We start from the raw sequence: 26,424 nt of genomic DNA on the forward strand, positions 1-26,424 counted from the left end.
GTTCTATTTCAGTAAGTTCTTAAGAAAGTGTTTCCTCTCTATTAAAAAAAAAAGAAAAGCAGTCTGTTTCTCTACATAAAGACCAAGTTATCTTCTTAAGCCTTCTCCTTCTGAGCCTGTTTAAAGGATCATATAAGTTTAATTTGATTATAATAAGAAAAACATAGCAGTAGCCAACATTTATGAAGTATTTTCTTTGTGCAGAAAATGCTAAGTGCTTTTTTATACATTATATAGCCCTCACTGCAACCTGCATGGCATGTACAGTTAATATTCCAGTTTAGAAGTGAGAAAAGTGAGGCTTAATGTAGTTAAGTAATTTGCTCAACATACGTGACTTGGGATGAATACTCCAACTTGGCACACAGTAGTTGTTCAACACATAATCACTGAAGTTGTAAGTGTTTGATTCCAGACTCCATTCCAAGGAGCCCCTTGAAGCCAATTAATAGGGGACAATTAAAATATAATGCATGTGTCTTAAAGAAATATATCAGGTGCTATGGGAACACAAAGATGGTTGTCTAAGTCATCATGGAAAGAGGAAGGAGCATCATGGAATGTTTCTTAATGGAGACGACAGATGACCTGGATTGTGATATATAAGTAAGAATTATTGGGTAGATGAAAGGGTGATAAGAATCTTTCCGAGGAGTCATCTTGGTCTCTTAATCAAATGAGATTCCTAGTGGCCTGGAGTTTCTCTAGACAACCAGGTATAAGTGAGTCTCAAAAGTGAAGAATGCTTGAGATCAAGCTAGAATATAATGATCATTAGGTATGTGAAATATTTAAATGTTAAATATTATGCGACTTTTAAAAAAATGTTTTGTCACCAATGATTTGTCTTCAGTGGAGCTAACTCAAAAAATATAATAAAACCTCTAAAGAGAAATAGAAGTACCTAATAAAATCATTTTCAGCTCTGAAAAAAAAAAAGACCATCATAAGAAAAATGTTGTAAATGTTAACAAAATTTCTCTTCCTATTTTATTTAGGGAAGAAAATTATTTCAGAGTTTAGATATTTCTGAAAGACTAAAATTTTTGCTCACATTAGGTAAGTGTCTCACAATTAATTGTCTTTCAAATGTAGATATAATCTTTAGTGACTGTAATCATGCACACTGAGGATGTGTTCTTCTAAATAGTGAATACAATGAAATATCTTTACTTTCTTCAAATTTTTAATGATCAGTGGTAAGCATTAGCAGAACAGTTTAAGAAGTGCCTTTTGAAATATTATAATAGATCTTTCCTTATTCACTATGGAATTATAACGTGCATGGATACAGTCTTAGCTTTATGATCTAGCCAAGTAAACTAACTTGCGAAATCAAAATATGAGAATATAAAAGTGTACTTCTCTGTAGCAGTTACCTTCAGACAATGTCTTAACTTTTGAGCTTTCTGTTTGATGAATCATATGTGAATACTGTATTGACTAAGGAAGAATATTATTTTTCCTTATAACAACCTCATATATTTTACATGCATATTAGATACAAATATTTGTAATTCAAACTTGTAAATTTGTGTAATCTACTTAAGAGTAGAATAAATTAAACACGGGTGGTAAAAAGGAGATAGCGCACTTTTGTGTAAAAGTGTGACAGATTGGTGTCCAGGTTAATAAGGTTTACAAATAAGGATATGTACAAGATAATATTAGTAAATATTAAATAATAATGAATTGTAAACAAAATTGCATAAAATTTTACCATATTTACCACTTTAATTTCAGAGATTGATAATATAACTATTAAGGAGTCTTGGAGATTTCTAAATGTAGTCTACAGACTAAAACTTGCACTTTAAATTCCAGAGAAATATGTGTATATTCTCCAAATTGTGTGTAATAAAAATAGTCTTATAATCATAAAAATATAATAAAGCCTTTTAAAGAGTAATACGTGTGAGAGAGAGAGGGAGAGAGAGAATCTTTACCTCCTTGAATCACTCCTTTATCCCACTATTTAAGCTGCTCTTTTTCAATAGCTGTGATTCAATTACTGCTTAGTATCTGAAGTCTTTATTTTTATCAAAACATGTAAGTAAAGTTAACAAAGTCTCAAGCTTTTTAATACTCCAAGTTCCAAAACTGCATTACGCAATTAAAAAAATTTTATCAGAGCTCAATTTCCATTTGATAAATTAGAAAAGCAGCTTTAATTCATATGATTTTTCTCTTTTATAGACTGCGTAGATGACACTATAATAGTTTTGGCTGAAGAGCATGGTTGTCTGGACATTATAAAGGTTTGTCATAAATCTGCTATTGAAAATTTATTTTGCATATGTGGGATCCAGTAGCAAACTGTTTTATAGCTGTGTTTATTTCTTTACATATTTGCTGTTTCACGGAGTGACAAACTAATATGAATTTGTATAAAGTCCAAATAAAGACTTTCAAAACATGTCTGAACGTCCTTAAGTAGCAAACATTTAAATAATACAAAATTTTAGATGGATCATTTAAAATAGTTCTTTTCTCTCTTTATTTACCAGGAACTTCCTGAAAATGTGATAGATCTTTTGCAGAAGTGCCTCACCTTCCACCCTTCCAAGAGGTTGATATTAAGAGTTTGGGATTATTACTGAGATCCTAACATATAAGTAGTTAATTTTTTAATACTAATGGATTAAATAAGAATATTTACACATATAGTAATATGTAATTTATATCAGTACCGTAACTGTTAGTTATGGTTTTAATATATGGTAATAAAAGAAGAAAAAGTAATTAAACCATGGTCAGAAAATGAGCATATACCAAAGAAGTCACTAGTTCATTTTCTAGCCTCCAATAAGAAAATCAGCTAAACTGTGGAATGTTCCACAAATGATATGAGATACAAATGATATGAGAAAAAATGAGAACAAAGGTTTATTGGCAAATATGTATAAAAGAAAAGAACCCAGATAAACCGTGAGATGAGTTAACAATCGTTGATAATATAAAAGGATTTCTTAGAAGTTGTATTATTTATTTTCATTTGATGATGTCACTGTTAGCCATACAGTTATCCTTAAACTCTGTATGTATGTAATATTTGAAAATAATGTATTCCAATTTGTCTTTAGAAAAACATCTTTATTAAGATGTGTTAGGAAGAGAGGAATGGTATTAAAAGCATAGTTTGGGATAAATATACCACATTAAACTAACTAGGAAGAAAACCAAAAGTATTATCAGTTTAAATTTCTATTACTTAATTAAGATATTCAGTAAAGGAGGTACTTGATGGTCAAGTTAAAAGTAAACAATGGAGATACTCGTATGTAATAACTTTTGATACATCATAAATTTAGTACAAAAAGCACAACAAAGGTAAAAAAATTCAGCATTTACTTGCAGTCGCTTGATTATTTTTTAAGACTACTAAGACTCTAACAAAGGAGAGCTTTATTATTTTCTATACTAATAAGTTGTTTAAGATTTTTAACTATCCCCTTGAAGATGTGTCATTATTCTAGGGTAATTTTGAAGACTTTCATTCATGCTCTGCATTTTAAATGTGTTTCTTAAGGCCAACCCCGGATCAATTAATGAAGGACAATGTGTTCAGTGAAGTGTCACCCTTATATATTCCCTTTACCAAACCTGCCAGCCTGTTTTCATCTTCTCTGAGATGTGCTGATTTAACTCTGCCTGAGGATATCAGTCAGCTGTGTAAAGGTAATGATAACTAAGGCAAAGAATATGAGCCTTGTTTTTAAACCTTGTCCTAGTTTCATTTTTGAATTTATCAACAATATATGTATTTACATTAGTGAGACTTTATGGATACTTATCTGAGAATTAAGAAATAATTCTGGAAGTGGTTAAAATATAACTAAACTTTTAATCCTTTAAATTTAAGTTACTTTGGACCAAGAACTTTAAGAATTGAGGAAAGGAAGTAGTACCAAAAATTTTTTTATTATGCAAACCAAAGTCCTATTTCATCTCAAATTTAAACCTAAAATCAAATCATCTAATTTCTGATGGAATTTCCACTAAACCAATATTTATACATCATATTGCTTATAATTTATTTTAAATGATCTCAAAAAATCATATTATTGGTAGGAGGTCCATATCATTATATTCCACATTTATAACGGAATATCACTTTTTCTCTTTTCATTTCTCTGGTGAAGATTAAAACTCCCAGAATGTGTTTTTTAGGGACACCAGTAAGGTACTTTTATACTGAAAAGTTATCATGGCATAAGTCATGCCATAAAATATTTACTAAACATTCATTCAGTCAAATATTTATTGACTTCCTACTACGTTTCATACACTGTATCTTCAAGTATCATTCATGCCAAATGGGGAGGCAGACAAACATTTAGTCTCACAATTGCTATTGTAAATGAAGGTCAATATGAACATAGTAAAGTGGAAGCAAAACCTACCTGAGACATCAAGAGAGACTTCTCAGAAGAGGCAGCAATTGCCTCAATACACAAAGGATGGGGCAATTTTTGTTGATTCCTTACCCAAACACTTTTTCTTGCCCTTATTTCTATCCCACAGAGCTCAATATATCTGAGATATATAGGATATATATCCCATATATCTCTGATACAGAAGGTAAAAATTATCCTTTTTCAAAACTGAATGTACAACCAATATGTAAATCTACATTTCATCCTCTGTGCATTTTGTAGTATGAATATTCTAAAGGAAATCTTACTATGTTCTTCAGTTTTTACTTTTCTAAAATGTCAGCTATTATTGCCTATTGCCTTTTAATAAAAGCAGTAAGTGTGGTAACTATGATTCTTTTTAATTTGCCATTAATAGATATAAACAGTGATTACCTGGCAGAAAGATCTATTGAAGAAGTGTATTACCTATGGTGTTTAGCTGGAGGTGACTTGGAAAAAGAGCTTGTGAATAAGGAAATCATTCGATCCAAACCACCTATCTGCACTCTCCCCAAGTAAGGAAAGAAAACTTCTCTTGGAAATGAGAAAAATCTAGTAATGACATTTTTAAAATTTGATATTCTTTTCTTTTGGTAGACATTCCAACAAAGTGATTATGAACGCAATTTGAAGTCAATAGCTTGTTTTCTTGGCTGGAGTTTCTAATTGCAGAGTTCCCATCAATGTTTTTATTATTTTTAATAAAGATTGTTTTTAATAAAGAATTTGCTTTATGATCTATTTGAAATAAAGTTATTATGAAATATCTCACAGTAATTGGTGATCAATAAATGAAAAATGTGCAAATTAGAAAAGACAGTAATGTTTAAGAGAGCTAATAAACTAGGCTAGTGTACCCTTTTTGAGGAACTATTTTATACCTCTAATAATGTTTTAAAATGTGCTCAGTGACATCATTACTTGTCTAGAGAGCATCATGGTGCTAATTCACTGTTGAAAAAATCTGCAGAACTGTGTAAGGTCTTGGACACCATCCTATAAATTACCTAGAAGTTAAATGATAATGCAGCACTATGGGCCAAAATTGCTACTGTTCTCTTGTTCTTCATATTTATTCAAGAAGTAGAGAACCTGAATCTCTTGCATTTCCACCAGTGCTTTAAAGTTTTAATTTTAGATTCAGGACTAGATTTGATCTTTGTAAGTAACTGTAGAAATCATCTGCTGATCATATTTTTCTTCATGTGTTAAATTTTAGGTTAATTGTTTGAATATAGCACTTGTTCTCTATTTTTCCCCCCTTAAACTGATTTTTAAATATTAACTTTAATTATGCTGTTCATATAATGAATTAAGTAGAAAATCAAGAAATAAAATGATGGAAATTCCAAGAATAAATGGTTTGAAGGATATAAAAATTCTCAAAGTAATTCTCTAAAACTCTAAACAGAATTCATGCATTTATTATTCAGCATTCTTTCCCCTGAGAAATGATCATCCTTAGCATTTCTTTGTTCTTCCCTTTATCAGTTTTTGCTCATATAAACTTCCTCAGGAGCACAGTTATATAGTATCAGGAGAGTATTTTTAGCATTGCACCTGTGTGAACAAAGAGTGTAAATCATACTTTTGTATTCCTAAAATACTTTATATTTATATACTGTATTTATGCCAACTCAACATGTATTTTTAAATGTGAATTGTCTGGAGAAATTTTGACCAACAGCTACATTTTTTATTAATCCATTCAGTCTAAAATTTCTTTCTTTTGATGAAGAGATTGATGATGTAGAATAAATTTTATTTCCTAGAAGAAATAATAGATTTCTGTGCTCATTAAAATAATTAACTATTTTTTAAATCTCCTTTCAGTTTTCTCTTTGAAGATGGTGAAAGCTTTGGACAAGGTCGAGATAGAAGCTCACTATTAGATGATACCACTGTGACATTGTCATTATGCCAGCTAAGAAATGTAAGAATGGTATTTTGGCAAATTTGCTTCAGATATTTTTTCTTTTCTTTCCTTTCCTTTTCTTTTTTTTAAAAAATAAAACCTTACAGATACACATGAAGCTTCAAATTCTTCCCTGATACCATGATGTATATGAGAGTTTTTTTAAGGTATGTGCCCAAGAATGGCATTATTGGAAAATAGGATCTGTACATCATCAGCCTAGTATATACATTGTCGATTGTTCACAGAAGTGGTTTTTATCACTTTATCTTTTTACCATAATTGGATAAGGGTTCTCATTTCTCCACATACATAATAACACATGGTATTATCAAGTTTAAAGCAGTTATTGTTCTAAAACAAGTGGAATCATATTTTGCTATAGTACTAATTTTTAATTCCCTGATAAAGTGCAGTTATTTGTCTGTTCATATTTTTGGCCATTTGCGTATCTCTTTTGGGCATTACTTAGCTCATATCTCTTTCCAGTTTTTTCATTGAGTGATTTTTTATTAATTTGAGGACTTTTAAAAATGTATTCACATATGGATTCTTTGTTGGCTATATACAGGCATACCTCAATGATAGCACTTAGCTTTATTGCACTTTGCAGATATTGCATTTTTTTACAAATTGAATATTTGTAGCAACTGTGCATCATCCAAGCCTGTCAGCCCTATTTTTCCAACAGCATTTGCTTACTTTGTGTCTTGTGTGTCACATTTTGATAATTCTTGTAATATTCCAAACATTTTCATTATTATTATTATATTTGTTATGGTGATCTGTGATCAGTGATCTTTCATGTCACTATTATAATTGTCTTGGGGTGCCATGAACCAAGCCTATATAAGACAGCGAACTGAATCTGTAAATGTAGTGTGTGTCTGAGTGTTCCACCAACTGGCTATTCCAATTCTCTCCATCTTCTCTGGCCTCTTCTCTTGCATCCCTGAGATGCAAAAATATTGATATTAAGCCAATAAATAACCCTCCAGTGGCCTCTAAGTGTTCAGGTGTAAGAAAGAGTTGCACATCTCTCACTTTAAATCAAAAGCTAGAAATGGTCAAGCTTAGTACTGATGAAGGTGTGTCAAAATTTGAGGTAGGCCAAAAGCTAGACCTCTTGTGCCAAACAGCCAAGTTGTCAATGAGAAGAAAAAGTTCTTGAAGGAAAAGAAAAGTGCTACTCCAGTGAACATATGAATGATAAACAAGCAAAACAACCATATTGCTGATAAGGAGAAAGTTGTAGTGGTCTGGATAGATCAAACCAGCCACAGCATTCCCTTCAGCCAAAGCCTAATGCAGAGCAAGGCCAGCTCTCTTCAATGCTGTGAAGGCTGAGAGAGGTGAGGAATCTGCAGAAGAAAAATTTGAAGCTAGCAGCACTTGGTTCATGAGGTTTAAGGAAAGAAACCATCTCCAGAACATGAAAATGCAAGGTGCAAGTTATCCTGAAGATCTAGCTAAAATAATTAATGAAGGTGGCTATACTAAACAACAGATTTTCCACGTAGATGAAGCAGCCTTATTTTGGAAGATGCCATCTAGGACTTTCATAGCTAGAGAGGAGAAGCTAATGCCCGATTTCAAAGGACAGGCTGACCCCTCTTGTTAAGGCTAATGCCGCTGGTAATGTTAAGTTGAAGGCAATGCTGATTTACCATTCTGAAAACCTTTAGAGCCCTCAAGAATGATGCTCAATCTGCTCTGCCTGTGCTCCATAAATGGAACAAAGCCTAGATGACAGCCCACCTATTTACAACGTGGTTTACTAAATATTTTAAGCCAACTGTTGAGATCTACTGCTCAGAAAAAAAATTTTTTTTTCAAAACGTTCCTGCTCACTGACAATGCACCTGGTCACCCAAGTGACCTGATGGAGATATACAACAAAACTAATATTTTTTTCAAGCCTGCTAACATCCATTCTGCTGCCCACAAATCAAGGGAGTCATTTTGACTTTCAAGCCTTTTTCTTTAAGAAGTAAGTTAAGTAAGGCTCTAGCTGCTATGCATAGTGATTCCTCTGATGGATCTAAGCAAAGTCAATTGAACACTTTCTGGAAAGCATTCACCATTCTAGATGCCAATAACAACATTTATAATTCATGGGAAGAGATCAAAATATCCACATTAACAGGAATTTGGAAGAAGTTGATTCCAACCCTCAAGGATGACTTTGAAAGGTTCAAAACTTCAGGGCAAGACACAACTGCAGATGTGTTAGAAATAGCAAGAGAAGTAAAATTAGAAGTGGAGCCTGAAGATGTGACTGAATTGCTGCATTCTTATGATCAAACTTCAAATAACAGATGAGGAGTTGCTTCCTATGGATGAGAAAAGTGGTTTCTTCAGATGGAATCTACTCCTGGTGAAGATGCTGTAAAAATTGTTGAAATGACAACAAAAGATTGAGAATATTATTTAAACTTAGTTGATAAAGCAGCAGTAGGTTTTGAGGGGATTGACTCCAATTTTGAAAGAAATTCTGCTCTGGGTAAAATGCTATCAAAGAGCATTGCATGCTTCAGAGAAATAATTCATGAAAAGAAGTGTCAATCGATGCAGCTTACTTTCATTGTTTTATTTTAAGGAGTTGCCATAGCCTCCCCAGCCTTCGACAGTGACAAGCCTAATCCCTCAGCAACCATCAACATCAATGCAAGACTCCACAGCAGCAAAAAGATTATATATTATATTATACTCACTGAAGGCTCAGATGGTGGTTAGCATTTTTTAGCAATGAAGTATTTTTAATTAAGATACGTACATTGTTTTGTTTTTTACATAATGCTATTGTATAATAGACTACAGTAAAAATAACTTTTATAGGTACTAGAAAACCAAAAAATTTGTGTAACTTACTTTATTGTGATATTTGCTGTTTTGTGGTGGTCTGGAACCAAACCCACAATATCTTTGAGGTATGCCTGTATGTAGTGCAATGTAGTGCATGTATCCTCTAATCTGTGGCTTTTCCTTTAACTTTTTCATGGTGTCTTTTAATGAATAGAATTTGTAATTTTATCAATGTTTTTCTTTGTAGTCAAATACGTTTTATTTGATGTATTTTATTTATTGTAACAGTTAAAGTTATACCAGGATTATAAACATATTTTTTATAAAATGTTTCTGTTTTCTTTGTAAAAGATTTAAAGACTTTTTTCCACATTTAGTCCATTAATTCACTGGCAGATTTTTTTTTTGAATAAGATGTGAGGTAGGTCTCCAATATCATATTTTGTTTATAATAAATAATCCCTTGTCTCAGCACTATATATTGAATAATCCGCCATTTACTTTTTTTGATCTGTAATGCCAGCTCTTTTGTATATGCATGGATATGTTTCTGGGCTTTTTATTCTGATCTTTGACCTATTTGTATAACCTTAGCCAATAGCACACTACATTAATACATTGTTTTATATGAGATCTTGATGCCTAGCAAGGGAGAGCCCCAATTTATTCTCAAATACAAACTCTAACATGGAGTCCTTCTATTTGATTTTTATAATGATCTTGTCAAGTTTTATTTTAGAAGTATAGGATTTTGATTATAATTGCATTGAATTTGTAGGTTATTCTGTAGAGAATTGATATCTTCAACATGTGGAGTCCTATTTCTTTAACATGGTATAGATATACCATTTATTTAGGTTCTGTTTTATATCAAAATTTGCTTTTTAGTGTCTGTAGATCAGTTATCAGATTTATTTCTAAGATAGTTTATTTTTGGTCTTGTAAATAGGATGTTTGTGTGTACATGATGTTTCTTGCACTGAAATTAGTTTTGTTTGAAATTAATATAGCTATTCCAGTTCTCATTTAATTAGTGTTATGGTATAACTTCCCCTATCTCTACTTTTAATTTATCTATTACTTTATATTTAAAGTGGGTTTATTTTAGACAACATGAAGTTGGGTCTTTCTCCTTTTCTTTTGAAGGATAATTTTGCTGGATACAGAATTCTAGTTTGTTTGTTTGTTTTCTTTCAGTACTTTGGACATCTCACTCCACTCTCTTTCTTGCTTGCATGGTTTTTGAAGAGCAATCCTATGTAATTCTTATCCTTGTTCCTCTATAGGTAAAGTTCCCCTCACCTCTGTCTTAGTCCTGTTAAGATTTCCTTGTTGTCTTTGAGTTTTTATAGTTTGACTGTGATATGCCTAGGTGTAGACTTTTAAAAAAAATTTATCCTGCTTGTTGTTCTCTGAGCTTCTTGGAGTTCATCATTTGGTGTATGTTTTATTTTAAAACTTTCTGTCATCATTACTTCAAATATTTCCTCCATTCCTTTCTCTATCCTCTTTTGAGTATTTCTGTTTACACATAGGTTACATCTTTTCATTCTTTCTTAGAATTTTCATCTCTCTGCTTATATTACCCACCTGATTTTGCATGTTGTCCATTTCTTCCCTTACAGCCCTTAGCATTTTAATCATAGTTATTTTAAATTGCTGGTCTGATAATTCCAAAATCTCTGCCATTTGTACATCTGGTTCTGAAGCTTGCTTTGTCTCTTCAGCATGTCTTTTTTACATTTTAGCATGCCTTACAATTGTATTTTTTGAAACTATTATATATATATATATATATATATATATATATATATATATCTCAGTAAAAGGAATTGTGGTAAATAGGCCTTTAAGTGCAAGATTTCATGTTTATCTACCTATTTACTATTCGTGTAGCTTTTTTGTCAGAGGGTAAAATTTCCCCAAGTCTTCTTGTTCTTATCTTCTTTGTTGTCTTTGGATTTCTTTGGAGATTGTCTTTTAAATAGGGTCTGAGGCTTGCAGTTTTTTCAGCTGGAATCCCCTGAATTATATAGGAACTCTACATACAGAGGTAAGGTGAGGAAGGAAAGTCGATAGGAGGGCTCATCCTATTGTTAGGTCTCTGTACTGTAGTGAGCCTGTGTCTCTGGGCTATGAGCCTCTCAGCTTCCCTCCCCCTCTTTAAATGAGACAGGAAGGCTAGAGAGAGCTGGAACTTGGGTACTTCGCTTCCTCACACCAGAGACTAGTGGGGCTAGACTCCTGAATTTCCCTTACCTCAGCTCAGTTAGGCTCTGGTAAAACAGTTTCCCTTGAGGGCAGGACTTTATTAATGAGAATGGAGTACTATGGGAGTATTTCAGAATGGTTACTTTGCCCCTCCTCCTACAAGAGACATGAGGGAATTTTTCTTAGATCTTCACCCTGAGAACTTGATGGGACTTCTAGAGGTAAAACTCAGGAAAGTATAGAGTTTCCTCTAGGATTGGGCCTCCAGAACATTTTATCTCTCAAGTTAGTCCTTGCTAAATCTGCGACAGTTAGTCAGTTACCCTTCAAATGTTCTAACCAGGCTCCAGCAGTGTCTTTTGCTCCAGCTTAGCTGTGCTTCTCTGTATTTGCCGATCTCTTCACTTTTCCAGGGATCATTTTGCCTTGATTCTGATGGATCCAAAAAGAGTTGTTGATTTTCAGTTTCATCAGCTTTTTCTTGTTGTTAGGACAGGAAGGATGACTTCCAAGCTGTTTGAGTGTTGGACTGGAAACCAAAACTTCTAACCTTTTTAAATTTTTAAACATCTATGGTCAAAGCTAATATATGTAATTTTCCTTGTTGTCTGTCACTAGGCCAACAGGTCAGCATCCTCCCTTCTGCCTCTAACACACTCACACACAGAGTTCTTTCTTTACTTGCGTATAGCAGGGTCCCCTTCAGTTTGGCTACTTCTGTCCCATCGTGCTCTAAAGCCCTAGGCTGCAGTTATCAGTACACTTTAGTGCTAGCTTACCTCCTTTCTTTTAAACCCAGCTTTGTGTCTTATGTCATTGCACTTTCCTTACTCTTTTAGGCTCTTCCTGTCATTTAATATTTTACATGTTATGTAGTAGGAGGGTGTTAGAATGTCTTATATGCTATAATGCCAGGAATAGAAAATTAAAATATATAATTATTATACTTGATACCCTAAACTTATCATATCTTTGAAGAGAAAGAATGTGCATAGTGAACAAAATAAGTATCACTACAAGGCAGCAAACAATAAAGTACATCCCAAATAAATGATTTCAACTGATTTCAACTTTACTCTTAATTTGTTTCTTTAATTTAAATATAATCCAAATTATATGAATACAAGTTAAATGAATATAGGCTTCAATCTTATTTACTTCCTCAATTCCTTTACATTTCCACTTTGGGAAATTTGAAATACTGTTTTCCATAATTATTAATAAAAATTGTTAATTTGCTGATTTTTAAAATAATATGGAAATCAAATAATTTTTACCTTATACTTTTCTGTGTAAGTATTTTTGCCTTTTAACCTTAAAATGCTAAATTTTTAACTAAAAAAAAGCAGAAACGATACTAATAATATTTATGACTTTCAGGACAATAAAACCTAAGCTTTAAAAAAATTATGTACATTAATAATGCAGTAAAATATGGGAAAATCTTAGTTTTCAATTTAGAATTTTAATCCATGAAATATCTAAAGGTTTAAAGGCAAACTAGGCTAAATACATGTCAAATTTTAGAGAAATGCCAGGCATGAATCCAATGTTTGCCAGATTCTCAGTATTGGATTTTCTTTGGCTTTTAAAAATTCTGGGAATAACTCAATGGATGAGTGCACAATGACTGTAATCAACAAAAGATCAATGCTGGCCACACACAGAACTTGAACTTCTGTGTCATTCCCCAGAGGAACAGCCACTCTGCCTTCCAGTTGGAAGCTGAACTGAAGAGCAAAGCAGCAGGCAGGGTGGCATTAACTGTAATCACCCTGCTTAGCATGTGTCTGAGGTTTTGATGTACTACTGCCTATCTTCTTATGTTTTTTGAAGAGTATTTGTAGCCTGGCAATGTTATTATTTGGAGTAACATTAATTATAATGACTTTGTGAAAAAAATAAGAGAATTGAATTTTGTCATGTGATTTATCAGCTGTTTGATGATGATTTATCATTCATCTTCAAAGTATAATGTGAGAAATTCTTTTGTATCCTTTTTATTAGCACCTTACATTTGTCTTAGTTTGTATTAATGTCAAAAACAAAAATAAATCTGACTTGAGCTTTAAATTAAGAGATATATACACAAAAGTACCTTTTAAAATAATCTTCATATAATTCTAAAATGTTTTATCCATTTATTAAATTTCATACTGATTTTAGTAATTCTGAATTGTTTTGGAAAACTATTATAATAGGTGTCTAACCTTTATAAGAGACACCTGGAGGTGAAAAAATCAAAAAACAAAAAAACTATTCTTCACAGCTAAGTTTAATCACTGGAGGTTTGGTATGTTGGCATATTTATGTTAGGAATGAATTTTAGATTCAGTTTTATAGTTTTTGTGGTACCTTTATAAATTAATAATTTTTTCATTGTCTTTCCTTTTAAATATGGATCAGTGTTTCTGTCTCAGATCCTAAATATCATAAATATTTTCTCTTTAAATTCACAGAGATTAAAAGATGTTGGTGGAGAAGCATTTTACCCACTACTTGAAGATGAGTGAGTATATGGTCTTTTACTCTTATTTTTCCTTGCTGTTTATATTATATTGGTAAGAATCTTGAACATTTTCTCTGAAAAGTTTTTCCTAAATAGAACACAAAAGTCTGGTATTCTGATTTTTTTTGTCAGTTTTTCTGCTTATGTTTCTCTTTTACAGTCAATCCAATTTACCTCATTCAAACAGCAATAATGAGCTGTCTGCGGCGGCCACTCTCCCTTTAATCATCCGAGAGAGGGACACAGAGTACCAGCTAAACAGAATCATTCTCTTTGACAGGCTGCTAAAGGTAGGGATTCTCAAGCGTAAAGTGTTATAAGAGCCCATATACAATCTTTATTTTTTATTTCATTAATAATTCTTTGGGAATCTTGATGCCATGAGAACACTCCTATGACCTATCTTTTCTGATTAACTTTAATTATAAAAATGATACCTGTCCATAGTACATAAAATTAAAAAGTAAACAAGATGCAGGAATCTATACAAAATCATATTAGACAAATTAATATCCTTGGTATTTAAAGAACATTTAAAATCAACAGAAAAAGTACATTGAAACAGAGAAATGCATAAAGAGCACTACAGAAATACTAGTCAGTAAATCTATTCAAAATGTGTATTCTGAAGGGAGGGTATAGCTCAGTGGTAGAGTGCATACTTAGCATGCACGAAGTCCTGGGTTTAATCCCCAGTACCTCCATCAAAAAATAAATAAATAAACCTAATTATTCCCGCCCCCCCAAAAACAAATATTTTTTAAATGTATGTTCTTATTAGGAATTTAAAAAATTAAAATAGTCTTTTCTTGCATACTGAATTAGTAAAATTTAATAAAGTTATATTGAAATTGGAACTCTCATTCTTTTGGAGTAAGTGTAAATTTATAGAAACATTCTGTAAAACAATTGAAAGTGTCTATCAAGAGCATAAATGATATTCATACCCTTCCTAGTAATTGTCTTCTAGAAATCTCTCCTAATGTACACATTTACAAAAGGACAAATTTATATGCAAGGATATAGAAGTAGCCAAATATAATAACTTATATTTATTGGATACTTTCTGTATCACCAGATATTTTACAAAGTGCTTTATATACATTATTTTACACGTATGAGACTGGTAATATTATTCTACATATGAATCATTCTTAATTCTCCCAGAGGACAAAATAGAGAGGAATGGTTAAAAACAGTAGAATCAGCTCGTCTCTTTGATTGTACAATAGGAGATTCACAAGAGATAGCAAGCCATTCTGCTGCTAGCTCAGAGATTTATCACAGCTCACCTTCAACTACGTCACTGGTATAGTCGGAACTGTCTAGATTAAAACAATGGCACTGGTAATTTGAGATATTTTTTATGTCTTTTTTTTTTTAATTTGTAGGCTTATCCGTATAAAAAAAATCAAATCTGGAAAGAAGCAAGAGTTGACATTCCTCCTCTCTTGAGAGGTTTAACCTGGGCTGCTCTTCTGGGAGTTGAGGTAAAAAAGAAAAGAAAAGATTAGAAGCTGATTAATAGTGCTAAGAAAGAAGAATGAAAGTGCTTTCTGGATGCATATTTTTCAAGCTGTTAGAAAATTATGTAGTAAAATATGAACAATAAGAATATTTGGCAATATTAAGGAAAAAGAATAGAGAAAAAGAACAGACTGGATAGAATATAAAAATATAATTGAAGGTTTATTAGATTTATGCTATTAATATGTATTTATGTATTTAGTGGGACTCACAGAAATTATCTTGGTTATTAATTTTAAAATCAGAATATTTTAAGAATAAGTATATATACATATACATATTTATAAGTGTGTAGTCCTGCTTATAAAGAATGTTCATCTCGGAATAGGATTGCCTATATATAAGTAATTCTGTCTAGATTTGGAGAAATCTTCCAGTCCAATTTGAACCTTGTCAGAAATCATTAACATAATTTAGTGCCTTTTGGCACATCCATTTTACCAGAAGCATGCTGCTAAAAGAAATAGCGATTTTATCTTGTACAACACCTTATCTGTGGCATTGAGGAAAGAAGAGGTGTCACAAAATTATTAGGGTGCTTTGCAGTACTATCAGAGAACTTTAGTGACAGCAGTCATGATAATGGGCCAAATCCTGCCAAATTTTTTCTTTTCCTGTCAATTTCTTTGTCATCTTGCCTTTTTTTATTCTCTTATAGATATACTATGGATGTCCATCACCTATTTTTTATGTGTGAATTTCCCCCAGTGTTTTAATCCTTTTGACTCTCTATTAAAAGAATTCCTTTTTTCATTCCTGATTCCCTTGATGAGAGTCTCTAAATATCTTTGAGTTTGGTTGGTTGCTTTACAAGAACATCTAGTGTTCTGTACCTTATGTTAAGAGTTAGAATTGTAGCACCTTATAATGCTTAAGGTTCAAGAGGGCTTAGAGATCAGGTTGTCCAAATCTTTCATTAAATAGATGTGCCAGAGAAGTTGACACAACATGTGTTGTCAGAGTTTGAATCCCAAATTCCTGGCTCTTTCTCTACCATTATGGTTACACAGACTAATAAGAATTGTTTCATGTTTGGTCCTATAGAACATGACCAAAATTTGAAGTGGTTGATTTAGTTATTCCTCTGTAATGGTGTAACTTAAAAATGTAAATGATTCCTTTAGTCTCTTAATCATTTCATAACGATATGATATTCAACTCGTTAATTCATCCCAAATTTCTGCCTCCTGGTGTTGAACTACTACTTCTTCAAACAATTCCATTTTATTTTTGCTTTCATTGCCAACTTTAATGGGGAAATTTCTTGTAGGATGACCCCCTCACCACTCCCCCCAATTTTTAAAAAATTTCTTAATGAAATTCGCTGTGTGTAAGATAATAATGAATAGAGAGCAACAAGGCTGTGTTGTGTTGTGGAGGCTGGGAGATCGGCTAAACATACTCGTTAGCTATGTGACTCATCCAGCACTACTGTCTTCTGGTGTATACGATTCAAACGTCTATCTTAGCAAAATGGTTAATTATCTCACACTTTGTCACAGACCATCAAAGATGTAGAAATTTTTTCTAAACAGTATACTTTGAGTTTGAATATGCCTGTCTATAATTGGGTATGTTTTCAAAGATAGATGTTTATAAGTAGATTTTTGCCTAAATTTATAATTTATTAAGGGAATTATGAAGTAATATATCCTTTTTTATTTTTTACAGGGGGCGATTCAAGCCAAGTATGATGCAATTGATAAAGATACTCCAATTCCTACAGACAGACAAGTATGATTTAGATTTTCTTAACCTAAGTCTGCCAAATCTTTAAATTTTAAAAAGGCACGAGAAATTGTCTTCCTTTTATTATGAATACTCAGCACCTATCATATATATATGATATTGCAGAAGCATAACTCTTCACTCTCTAAGATGTACTCTGACTCATTAGTGAGTTAAAACTGTTCCTTAAAGGAGTTTAGGACAAGTAACTTTTCCAAATAATGTACTTTTTTTGTCTGAAGAATTTGTCCTTTATTTAGACCAGATTGCAAAGGAAGGTTTTTTGAAAACTAAATTAATACATACCTTTTCAATAAAAATGAACTTTTTTCCAAGTATACTTACAACTTTTTTTTGTTGTTTCCAGAGTATTAATATAAAATTCAAAAACTTCAGACACCAGGATTATGTAGGTGGCCTATTCTGAATTCATAGTATGATTTGTGCTCTTCCTTATCTTGGAGTTTATTGGTGATCACTCTGTTACAGTTCCACCTTATTGTTTTACAGATTGAAGTGGATATACCTAGGTGTCATCAATATGATGAATTGTTATCATCACCAGAAGGTCATGCAAAATTCAGGCGTGTATTAAAAGCCTGGGTAGTGTCCCATCCTGATCTTGTTTATTGGCAAGGTAACTTTTTTTCCCTAGTTATTAAGACTCCTTTTGAAGTATTAGGAGCATGTTGCATGACTGACAATTTTTTTAATTAAAATAAATATCAAAATATCCTTGATTTGAGGAAAGTCAATACTAAAACTATGCTCTATTTTTTTGAGAGGTTTATATGAGAACTTTATTTTTACTTTGTCTAAATGCCTAGTTAATATCATTTAAATGCATGCTATTTAATGAGACAACTTGTCATCCTGATGATTAGGAAAATATAAAGAATATTTTGTGCTATTGTAATCTTTGTGAATATATTCTTCAGTGTTTATGCAAATAATAATTTTGTATCATAAATAATTTTGGGCTAGTTGATATTCTTGACATTTAATGATTTCCAAGTTACACTTATCATGGGGAGTAGGATATCACCCTAAACTTCTCATTTTAATTATTGTCTCTCTTTTTTTAATATCTTTGATCCTCCATATTCTTGATTTTTAGCTTTTCTCATTGCTATTTTTGTGGTCATTGATAAATTCATGAATGAGAAACTCATTTCACCCAGTCTTATTTTTGAATTTTTTGTTATAAATAATAGTGTTTATATTTCAATTCTCTATTTCTGGCCAACCTTAAACATGAAGCTATTATTTTTCCTAGCTCTGTTCATTCTAGAGTTCTATATCTCCCTAACAATTATAGATAAATTTATGTACATTCTTTCAACATGATAACATACAAATAGCATTATTATCAATAATAGAAATTTGTCATGTATTTGTATTTTACTTCACAACTTTTTAAAGGATTTTTTTTTCATTATCCCAGAGAATCATGTTAAGACAAATTTTCATCTCCTAGACTAGGAAACCTGCCTGGAGTTAAGTGATTGCCAAGATATCAGTCAGGGTCAGAGATGGGACTATATCCCAAGCTTTTTTTTTTATCATTTTCACATTTTTTTGTTACTGTATTTCTCTCTTCAACTCATAATAATATTAATAATAATAATAGTTGATTTATATTGGATGTTTACTATGTGCCAGTCACTATCGTTACTCCTCACAATAACCCATAAGGTAATATATTTCTGAATGGGTAATATGTATAATGTTTAATCTATATAGAAATAATGCAGAGAACTCAATAAGGTATATATCTACAATTCTGCTGGATTATGTTTGTTTGAATTCTCTCCCCCAACCTCTCTCCATCAGGTCTTGACTCACTTTGTGCTCCATTCCTATATTTAAATTTCAATAATGAAGGTAAGCCTATTTATCGTTTAAATAATTCTTGTGCATATTCTTCTAAAAATATTTTATTCAAACATGAAAGTTTTTTGTTTTCATTGTAAGGTTCTTGTCTTCCTGGAAGATAGTGTAAATTTCTGTGAAATAATCTATTAGACTCATTTTAGAGGATATGGATGATTTTTATAACTGGAGAGTTTCAGCTGTGATCAGGCAGTGACTAGAGATTTAGGGAGAACCTGATGAATTATTCTAAATGCATTCATCTACTTTGGTGACCATTTTTATGAAATTTTGAAGAAAATTCTGACTTTTTTAGAAGTTAGTTTTGGTCTATGTATACTTTCCAAACAATTTATAAAGAAAACAGTATTGATCTTGTATCTCCAAAGTCTATCATTTCAACCACTGCCTCCTTAATGAAGACTTTTCTTACTCACCCTCCTGAATCCGTATGACACCTTGTATCTCCAGAAATTTATCTTGTGTGTTTTCTTTTATAATTATAGTAACCCTTTTTTTAGGTTAGCAGCTTTTTTTAATGACAAGGGGTTGTCTTCTGTCCCCTGATATAATGCCTTTTTTATAGTAGCTTTTTCAATAAATATTTGAATATTTATTATGACTGTCCCCAATGATAGAGAATGTTAGCATAGCATAAATCTTTAGAAGTCTCAGTCTCAGAATCTCTATCTTTTCAAACTGTATTTCACATCAGAATTTGCATAGGTTTCTGGAATTGAGTAGAAATGGCATAATCCCAGAGAACTAAAATGTTACTATTTGAATCATTTTTAAAATCCCTGTTCTCTGATATTACTTTTTAGACTACAGGTTTTACTGTGTTTAGTTAGGCATAGTCTGTTAACACATGTATTTGACCCAGGAATAGTAAGAGATCTGTGTTTGAGAGAGCAATTTATTACTAGTATTTCTAAATCCAAAGTTCTCAGGCTATTTTGTTTGCATCAACAAAGATTAAGGATCTCGAGATTTATATAGCTCATTAATAATGATTATGTTTAGAGATTTTTTAAAATGCATAAAGTTCTGGTATTAAGGTTTTTATTCTTGTGGGATGACGATTGCCACGGTAGTTTAAAATTGAAAAGTTACTTGGGTGGTTATCTTTTGATGTCCAAAATATTTTCTGTTTTAAATAGTAGAGGGTTCTTTTCCCCTTTAATTTTGTGCTTCCTTCATTTATTAACAAAATTCTTGTTAAAAAATAAATTCAAAAAATGTGTGTTAAGTGAATGAGTGACTGCTGATCATTTACCTCATTAACTAAGTTTTTATATTTGCCTTATTCTTTCTTAGCCTTGGCTTACGCGTGTATGTCTGCTTTTATTCCCAAATACCTGTATAACTTCTTCTTGAAAGACAACTCACATGTAATACAAGGTAAGCAAATGTGTTTCATTGTCTTTTTAGAGGGAAAGTCCTTATGTCAAAAGTGACCAATACACAGTGAAAGTTATGATTTTGACTCGATAAAATATGGGAACAATCTTTCCTCCAAGTCCAGAAAGAATTATGATATTTTTCTAATAACTTTAATATCTAATCTTAGTTCAATTCAAATTCAGGTATGCCAGTTTAAGAAAATAAGAGTCTAGTTGTTTGTCTGTCTCACAATTAACAGTGCCAAAAAAAGCTTCACCATGGACAAGCCTATTTGAATTAGTAAAAAGTTTAAACAGTGTTTAATTGTGTAAGTAAATAGAATAATGAAAACACTTCTCATTCATCTTATTCACCATGCTTGAACACCCAAAATATCCTTCTTCTTTCTTTTCTTTCCTAAAAGATACCTCCTCCTTCAGAGTCCAGGACATAGCATAACCCATCTGTGAATTTTTTCAGGACTACTTCAGCCACATTCAAACTTTTACTATCATTTTTAAACTCATTTTTTAAAGTAGTATAATAAAAGCTTAATAATAAAACTTTTGAATCAGACAAACTTTGTTTCAACTTTAAGTTTCATTGCTTATTGGGAATCTTAAAAAATAAGGTATAATTTTCCTCATACTTGAAATAAAGATTGTTGTAAAGGTTAAACATAATAAAATGGGTGAATGCCTGGCACACAGAAGCATTCAATTCAATAACAATAATTGTTATTTTTTATTGTTGTTGTTATTATTACTATTTTTATTACTATCATTATAATTTTTTTGCTAGTGTAATTATTGTCATAGCATTACATATTGTTTTATGTCTTATCTTTTCAACAAGATTTTAATGTTTTAAAGGCAGGAAATTTTCTTAAACTTTTATATTTCTTTTGGAACAGACTATCAACTAGTTGCAGTCTCCCCATTTACCATTTTTATGAAATTTATCCTATACCCTCTTTATTTAGACTTTTTCTACTTTTACATATATGTCTTATTAATTCCACTAAACTTTAAACAACTTAAAGCTGATGCTGTGTTTTATTTATAGTTATGTCATGGTTTCATATAATTCACTCAATTTGAATCGATAAAACTTAGCAAGCTGTGTCTGATTTGTCTAAAATTCTAAGTAGAGTCTCAATTAGCAATATTTTTACTTAGTTAGAAATGAGTATAAAACTAGAATATCAAAGGTCATCATAAGGAGAAAATAATGAGAAAGCAGGCAGAAAGGGAAATGTAAATTAAAAAGATAAAGAGACGAAAATAAGAGGAAAAGAATATGTATAAATAGCTCAGCACACAAAAACACTTATTTTTCCAGCATCATTTCCATTGGCATATAAAGAAATATAATAAAATTCTTTTAAAAAATTTAGTGTTTGTATTTTCAAACACGTCAAACTATGTGATTATTCACAGTTCTCTGTGTCTACAATATAGATAATTGCTAGAAATTGAAATAATGTCATGTCTCTATGTGAGTTTTGAAATGTAAGTTCTAATGATTTACATTTGTATTTTGAAATGATTTGATTTAAAATGGCTATGCCTAATTCCCTGCACATTCCTAGAATATGAACTTATATATAGTTGGGATTAATTTAAGAATGTTCTTTCAGAGGGCAGCAACTTTTTGCTTTAATTTTTTTATAATCAAGGACAAGTATATTTTATGGAAGGAATTTACCTTTTGCTTGTAGGTTAATTTAGTAAAACCATGCAACTTCAAGAATCATGTAATATCTTCCAAGAATTTATGAAGTAATGACCTGTAAGAGTGTATCTTGTTTCTTATTAATAGGGATGTGTTCCATACTTATTTATAGTTTTCTTACTACCCTTATCAGTAATGTTTATTACAGAGTTGACAATGTACTCTTTAAGATTCCAGTAATGCCAAAATGAGAGAATTTAATAACACCTTACATGATACCAGGAAATTTCAGAGGCTATGCAATGTAAAATATGTCAAATAGTCACAAAAGACAAACTGTCGAGATTAAAGATATAAAATAATCAGTTTAGTATTTGTGTAACACAAAAAGTGATTCCCTAATCCTCAGTTAAATGTAAGGCAGCAGTATAATGCTGTTAAAGTAAATCTAACAGGAACCTGTAGTTTTTGTTGGGTTTTTTTTTTTTGTTACTTTTTTTTGTGGTATTGACATCAACATATGCAAGTAAGTCATTGGAAAAGAATTGAGAAAACAGAAATAGATTTATACATATATAGTCAATTATTTTCAGCAAAAGTACAAAGGCAATTCAATAGAGAAAGAATGTTTTCAACAAATGGTGTCAAAATGATAGTATATCCACTTACCAAAAAAAAAAAAAAAACTTGATCAATAACATTCATTGTATACACAGATTTACTCAATAGAGTCCTCGACCTAAATGTAAAACCTAAAACTTCTAGGAAAAAAATAAGAGAAAATCTTTGTGAACTTGGTTGGCCAAGATTTCCTAGCTATAACCCCAAAATATAAATCACTAAACAAAAATGTGATAAATTGGGTTTTATCAAAATTAAGAAATTCTGCTCTCTGAAAGACATTCTGAATGAAAAGATAAGACAGAGACTAGGATAAAATATTTGCAAATCACACACTGATAAAGAATTTGTATCCACAATATAAAAAGAATTCTCAAATTCTACATTAAAAAAGCAAAAACAGACTCAATCAAAAATGGGCAACAGATTTGAATACTTTAGCAAAGAAAGATATATAGATGGCAAAAACACCTGGAAATGCTCAACATCATTAGTCATTAGAGAAATGCAAAATTAATCACAGTGAGATACTAATTTACCTTTTAGGGTGGCTAATATTGAAAAGACAGATCTTGCCAAATGTTGGCAAAAATGTGGAGCAACTGGAATTTTCATACACTGCTGGTGGGAACATAAAATCACACAGCCACTTTAGAAAACAGTTTGCCAGTTTCTTTTTTTTCTCTCTCATAGACATAATATTTTATTTCTATATACATCTTTTAAAATTTTACATGTATATACTGTTTGTTTCTAAGAACAATTTAGAGCTTTAGTATTTTAAACTTACATAATTATCAAAGGAATAAAGCCAAAATAAGAATCAACATAACGCAGTAATCCAGTCATAAAAGACAGTCAAATGTGCTTACACATATTCAAGAAATAATCATCTAAGTTATAAATAATAAGTCATTCATTTTTGTCCTTTTCTTTTTAGATTCCACATATAAGCAATATCATATGGCATTTTTCTTTCTGTTTTTGGCTTACCTCACTTAGAACGATGATCTCCAGGTCCATTCATGTTGCTGCAAATGGCATTATTTTATACTTTTTTATGGCTGAGTAGTATTCCATTACATATATACACATTATATATATAAATATAAACACACACACACACACATCTTCTTTATCCAGTCATCTGTTGATGGACATTTGGATTGTTTCCATGTCTTGGCTATTGTAAATATTGCTGCCATGAACATTGGGGTGCAGGTGTCTTTTTGAATTATATTTTCTCTGGGTATATGCCCAGGAGTGGGATTGCTGGATCATAGGGTAAGTCTATTTTTAGTTTTCAAGGGAACCTCCATACTGTCCTCCATAGTGGCTGCACCAATGTACATTCCCACCAACATTGTTGGAGGGTTTCTCTCCAGCATTTGTCGTTTGCAGACTTTTTAATGATAGCCATTCTGGCTGGTGTGAGGTGATATCTCATTATAGTTTTGATGTGTTTTTCTGTAATAATTCGTGATGTTGATCTTTTCATGTGCCTATTGGACATCTGTATGTCTTTGGAGAGATCTCTGTTTAGGTCTTCTGCCCATTTTTTGATTGGGTTGCTTGTTTTTTTGATAATAAGGTGTATGAGCTGTTTGTGTATTTTGGAAATTAGTCCTTTGTAGGTCACATCATTTGCAAATATTTTCTCCCATTCTATGGGTTGTCTTTTTGTTTTGTTGATGGTATCCTTAGTTGTGCTAAAGCTTTTAAGTTTAATTAGATCCCATTTGTATTTTTGCTTTTATTTCCATTACTCCAGGAGCTGGTTCAAAAACTACCTTGCTATGACTTATGCAGGTACCTGTAAAATTAACTGAACTTTTCCTATATAAAACCCCTGAAATGACATTTTTCCAAATTTGTCAGCCCTCTTTTAAAGCATAGTTCCTATACTTTAAGAAAGATTTACTTATTTGGAGAATTTTTAGTAAACAATTAAAATAAGACTTGTAAAATGAATTGGTTATTATTTATAAGATAGCTGTATGATGCCTGGCTAAATGACCAGCTCTCAGAGGGCCGTATTAGATAGCTTTTATTACATTAGCTTCTATTTTGATTCTGTGTTGATTTCTGTTTTAAATACAGAAATGATTTACCTCTAAAAAGTTTTATTTATCCAGTAATTGTTTCATATCACAGATAGATGTGTTTGTTATGTATTGATAGTGAAATGAATTTTCAACACGAAAAGGATGGGTTTTCACAATTTTTAACTACAAACTTATTTAATACACCTTTAAAAGGCTTATACAAATAAACAAGATCAAGTCTTTTTTCATTTAGAAAATACAAGAGAAACATAGTGTATACAACACAGATTTGGAAAGACCAGTCAAAAAGATCAAATAGGCTCTTATCTAGATTGATTGATTAATCAGTAATGTGCTTTAATATTCACTATTATAATTAAAATACAATTATTAAAGGTTTATTTCTCTCAATAGTAATCATCTTTTCAGCTTTAATTTCTATAAATTTTAGGAAATCTTGAATTTGTAATTAATTTTGAAACTTTTTAAAGCTGAAATAACTTTTTTAAAATATTATATTGAAAAATGTAGCATATATGTTTTCCTAAAAACAATAGACAAGGTGTTTTAAATCATTTATCCAATTTTTGTATTGAGTATATATGTTATATAAGGAAAAAATGTTTTCAATTAATTTAGCCTTTCTTTAAGTAATTACTCTGCACTAACTCTATGCCAAGCACTGTTTAAGGAATGGAGGTTCTTGAAGTAGATAACAGTCTGTCTTTCCAAGGGATTTCATAGCCAAATACAGGAAATAAATGTGAAAGTAACTAATTATAAGTTAATGAAATACATGTACATATTACTATATTAGCACAAAGGAAGAAGTCAGGTGAGGTTATATTGATTTTTTAACTTTTTGTTTTGTTTTGTTTTTGGTGGCAAAGAGAAGAGATGATATGTCTGGAAAGGTTTCATAAAAGACAAGATACTTATTGATGAATTTGAAATTTGAGTAGGAATTTGCTTGGTGAAGAGAAAAGGATATTCTTAAGACAGAGAACAAGGAAATGGACTGCAAAAAAAAAAAGTGCCAAATAGATTGATGAAAAAAACAGTAGTCAAATCTGGCACGTGGAGCCAGAAAAAGAGAGATGGAGAGCTAAAGAAGGAGCTGAAACAGTACACTGATTATTGGTTACCAAGGTTTATGGAAGAGCAGTGATGTACTCTTCTTTGAAATATTTATTTGAGGCTTGTAATTAGAAATAGTTCTCATTTTACTGTTTTCCCTCTTGTTTGTACTCTGCTCCTTTGTGTATTGAGCTTTAAACTTCAAAGTAACATTGATTTTGAATGGCACAAATACCACGTGCACACTTTTTTTACCCACAAGTTTCGGGAAAAATCCTACATCATATGAAACCAGTCAATTCAATAGCTAATTGTAATACTTCGTATTTATTTAGTCATTTAATTGACTCGACAGAAACCAAAAGTTTCCATATTCAATAGCAACATTAAATTTTCTTGGAAAAAACATTTATTTTTGTAATTATATCCTCATAGAAATTAAAAATTTTTTAATTTTAAAGTTTTACATAAAATAGAATATTTACATACTCATAAGACTCAATGCTTTGCCTCTTACAGAAGAGAGAAAAACGATCTTATTAGTCAAGATAATTCTGTTTTGTTTGTTTTTTAACCATGGTCCTATTAACTTATTACCTGCAGACATTTTTAAGAAGATAATAAATTTAATTACTTCTG

The 26,424-nt window shown here is 31.3% G+C and overlaps 1 protein-coding gene across 3 annotated transcripts in view; it reads left to right on the top strand.

Annotated features, from left to right (window-relative positions):
* TBCK (TBC1 domain containing kinase) overlaps positions 1-26,424 on the top strand; it is a 177,557-nt gene that overhangs the window by 47,884 nt on the left and 103,249 nt on the right. For all 3 annotated transcript variants that reach the window (XM_072939275.1, XM_015249440.3, XM_031690564.2), the window contains exons 7-19: positions 999-1,059; positions 2,197-2,258; positions 2,508-2,569; positions 3,530-3,678; positions 4,795-4,933; positions 6,252-6,351; positions 13,809-13,858; positions 14,019-14,148; positions 15,250-15,348; positions 17,057-17,119; positions 17,624-17,750; positions 18,947-18,997; positions 20,303-20,386. In XM_072939275.1, the coding sequence (XP_072795376.1) occupies positions 999-1,059; positions 2,197-2,258; positions 2,508-2,569; positions 3,530-3,678; positions 4,795-4,933; positions 6,252-6,351; positions 13,809-13,858; positions 14,019-14,148; positions 15,250-15,348; positions 17,057-17,119; positions 17,624-17,750; positions 18,947-18,997; positions 20,303-20,386 (1,177 nt within the window). The remainder of the gene's footprint in view (positions 1-998; positions 1,060-2,196; positions 2,259-2,507; positions 2,570-3,529; positions 3,679-4,794; positions 4,934-6,251; positions 6,352-13,808; positions 13,859-14,018; positions 14,149-15,249; positions 15,349-17,056; positions 17,120-17,623; positions 17,751-18,946; positions 18,998-20,302; positions 20,387-26,424) is intronic.

This window comes from Vicugna pacos, chromosome 2, assembly GCF_048564905.1.
Source record: "Vicugna pacos chromosome 2, VicPac4, whole genome shotgun sequence".
NCBI lineage: Eukaryota > Metazoa > Chordata > Mammalia > Artiodactyla > Camelidae > Vicugna > Vicugna pacos.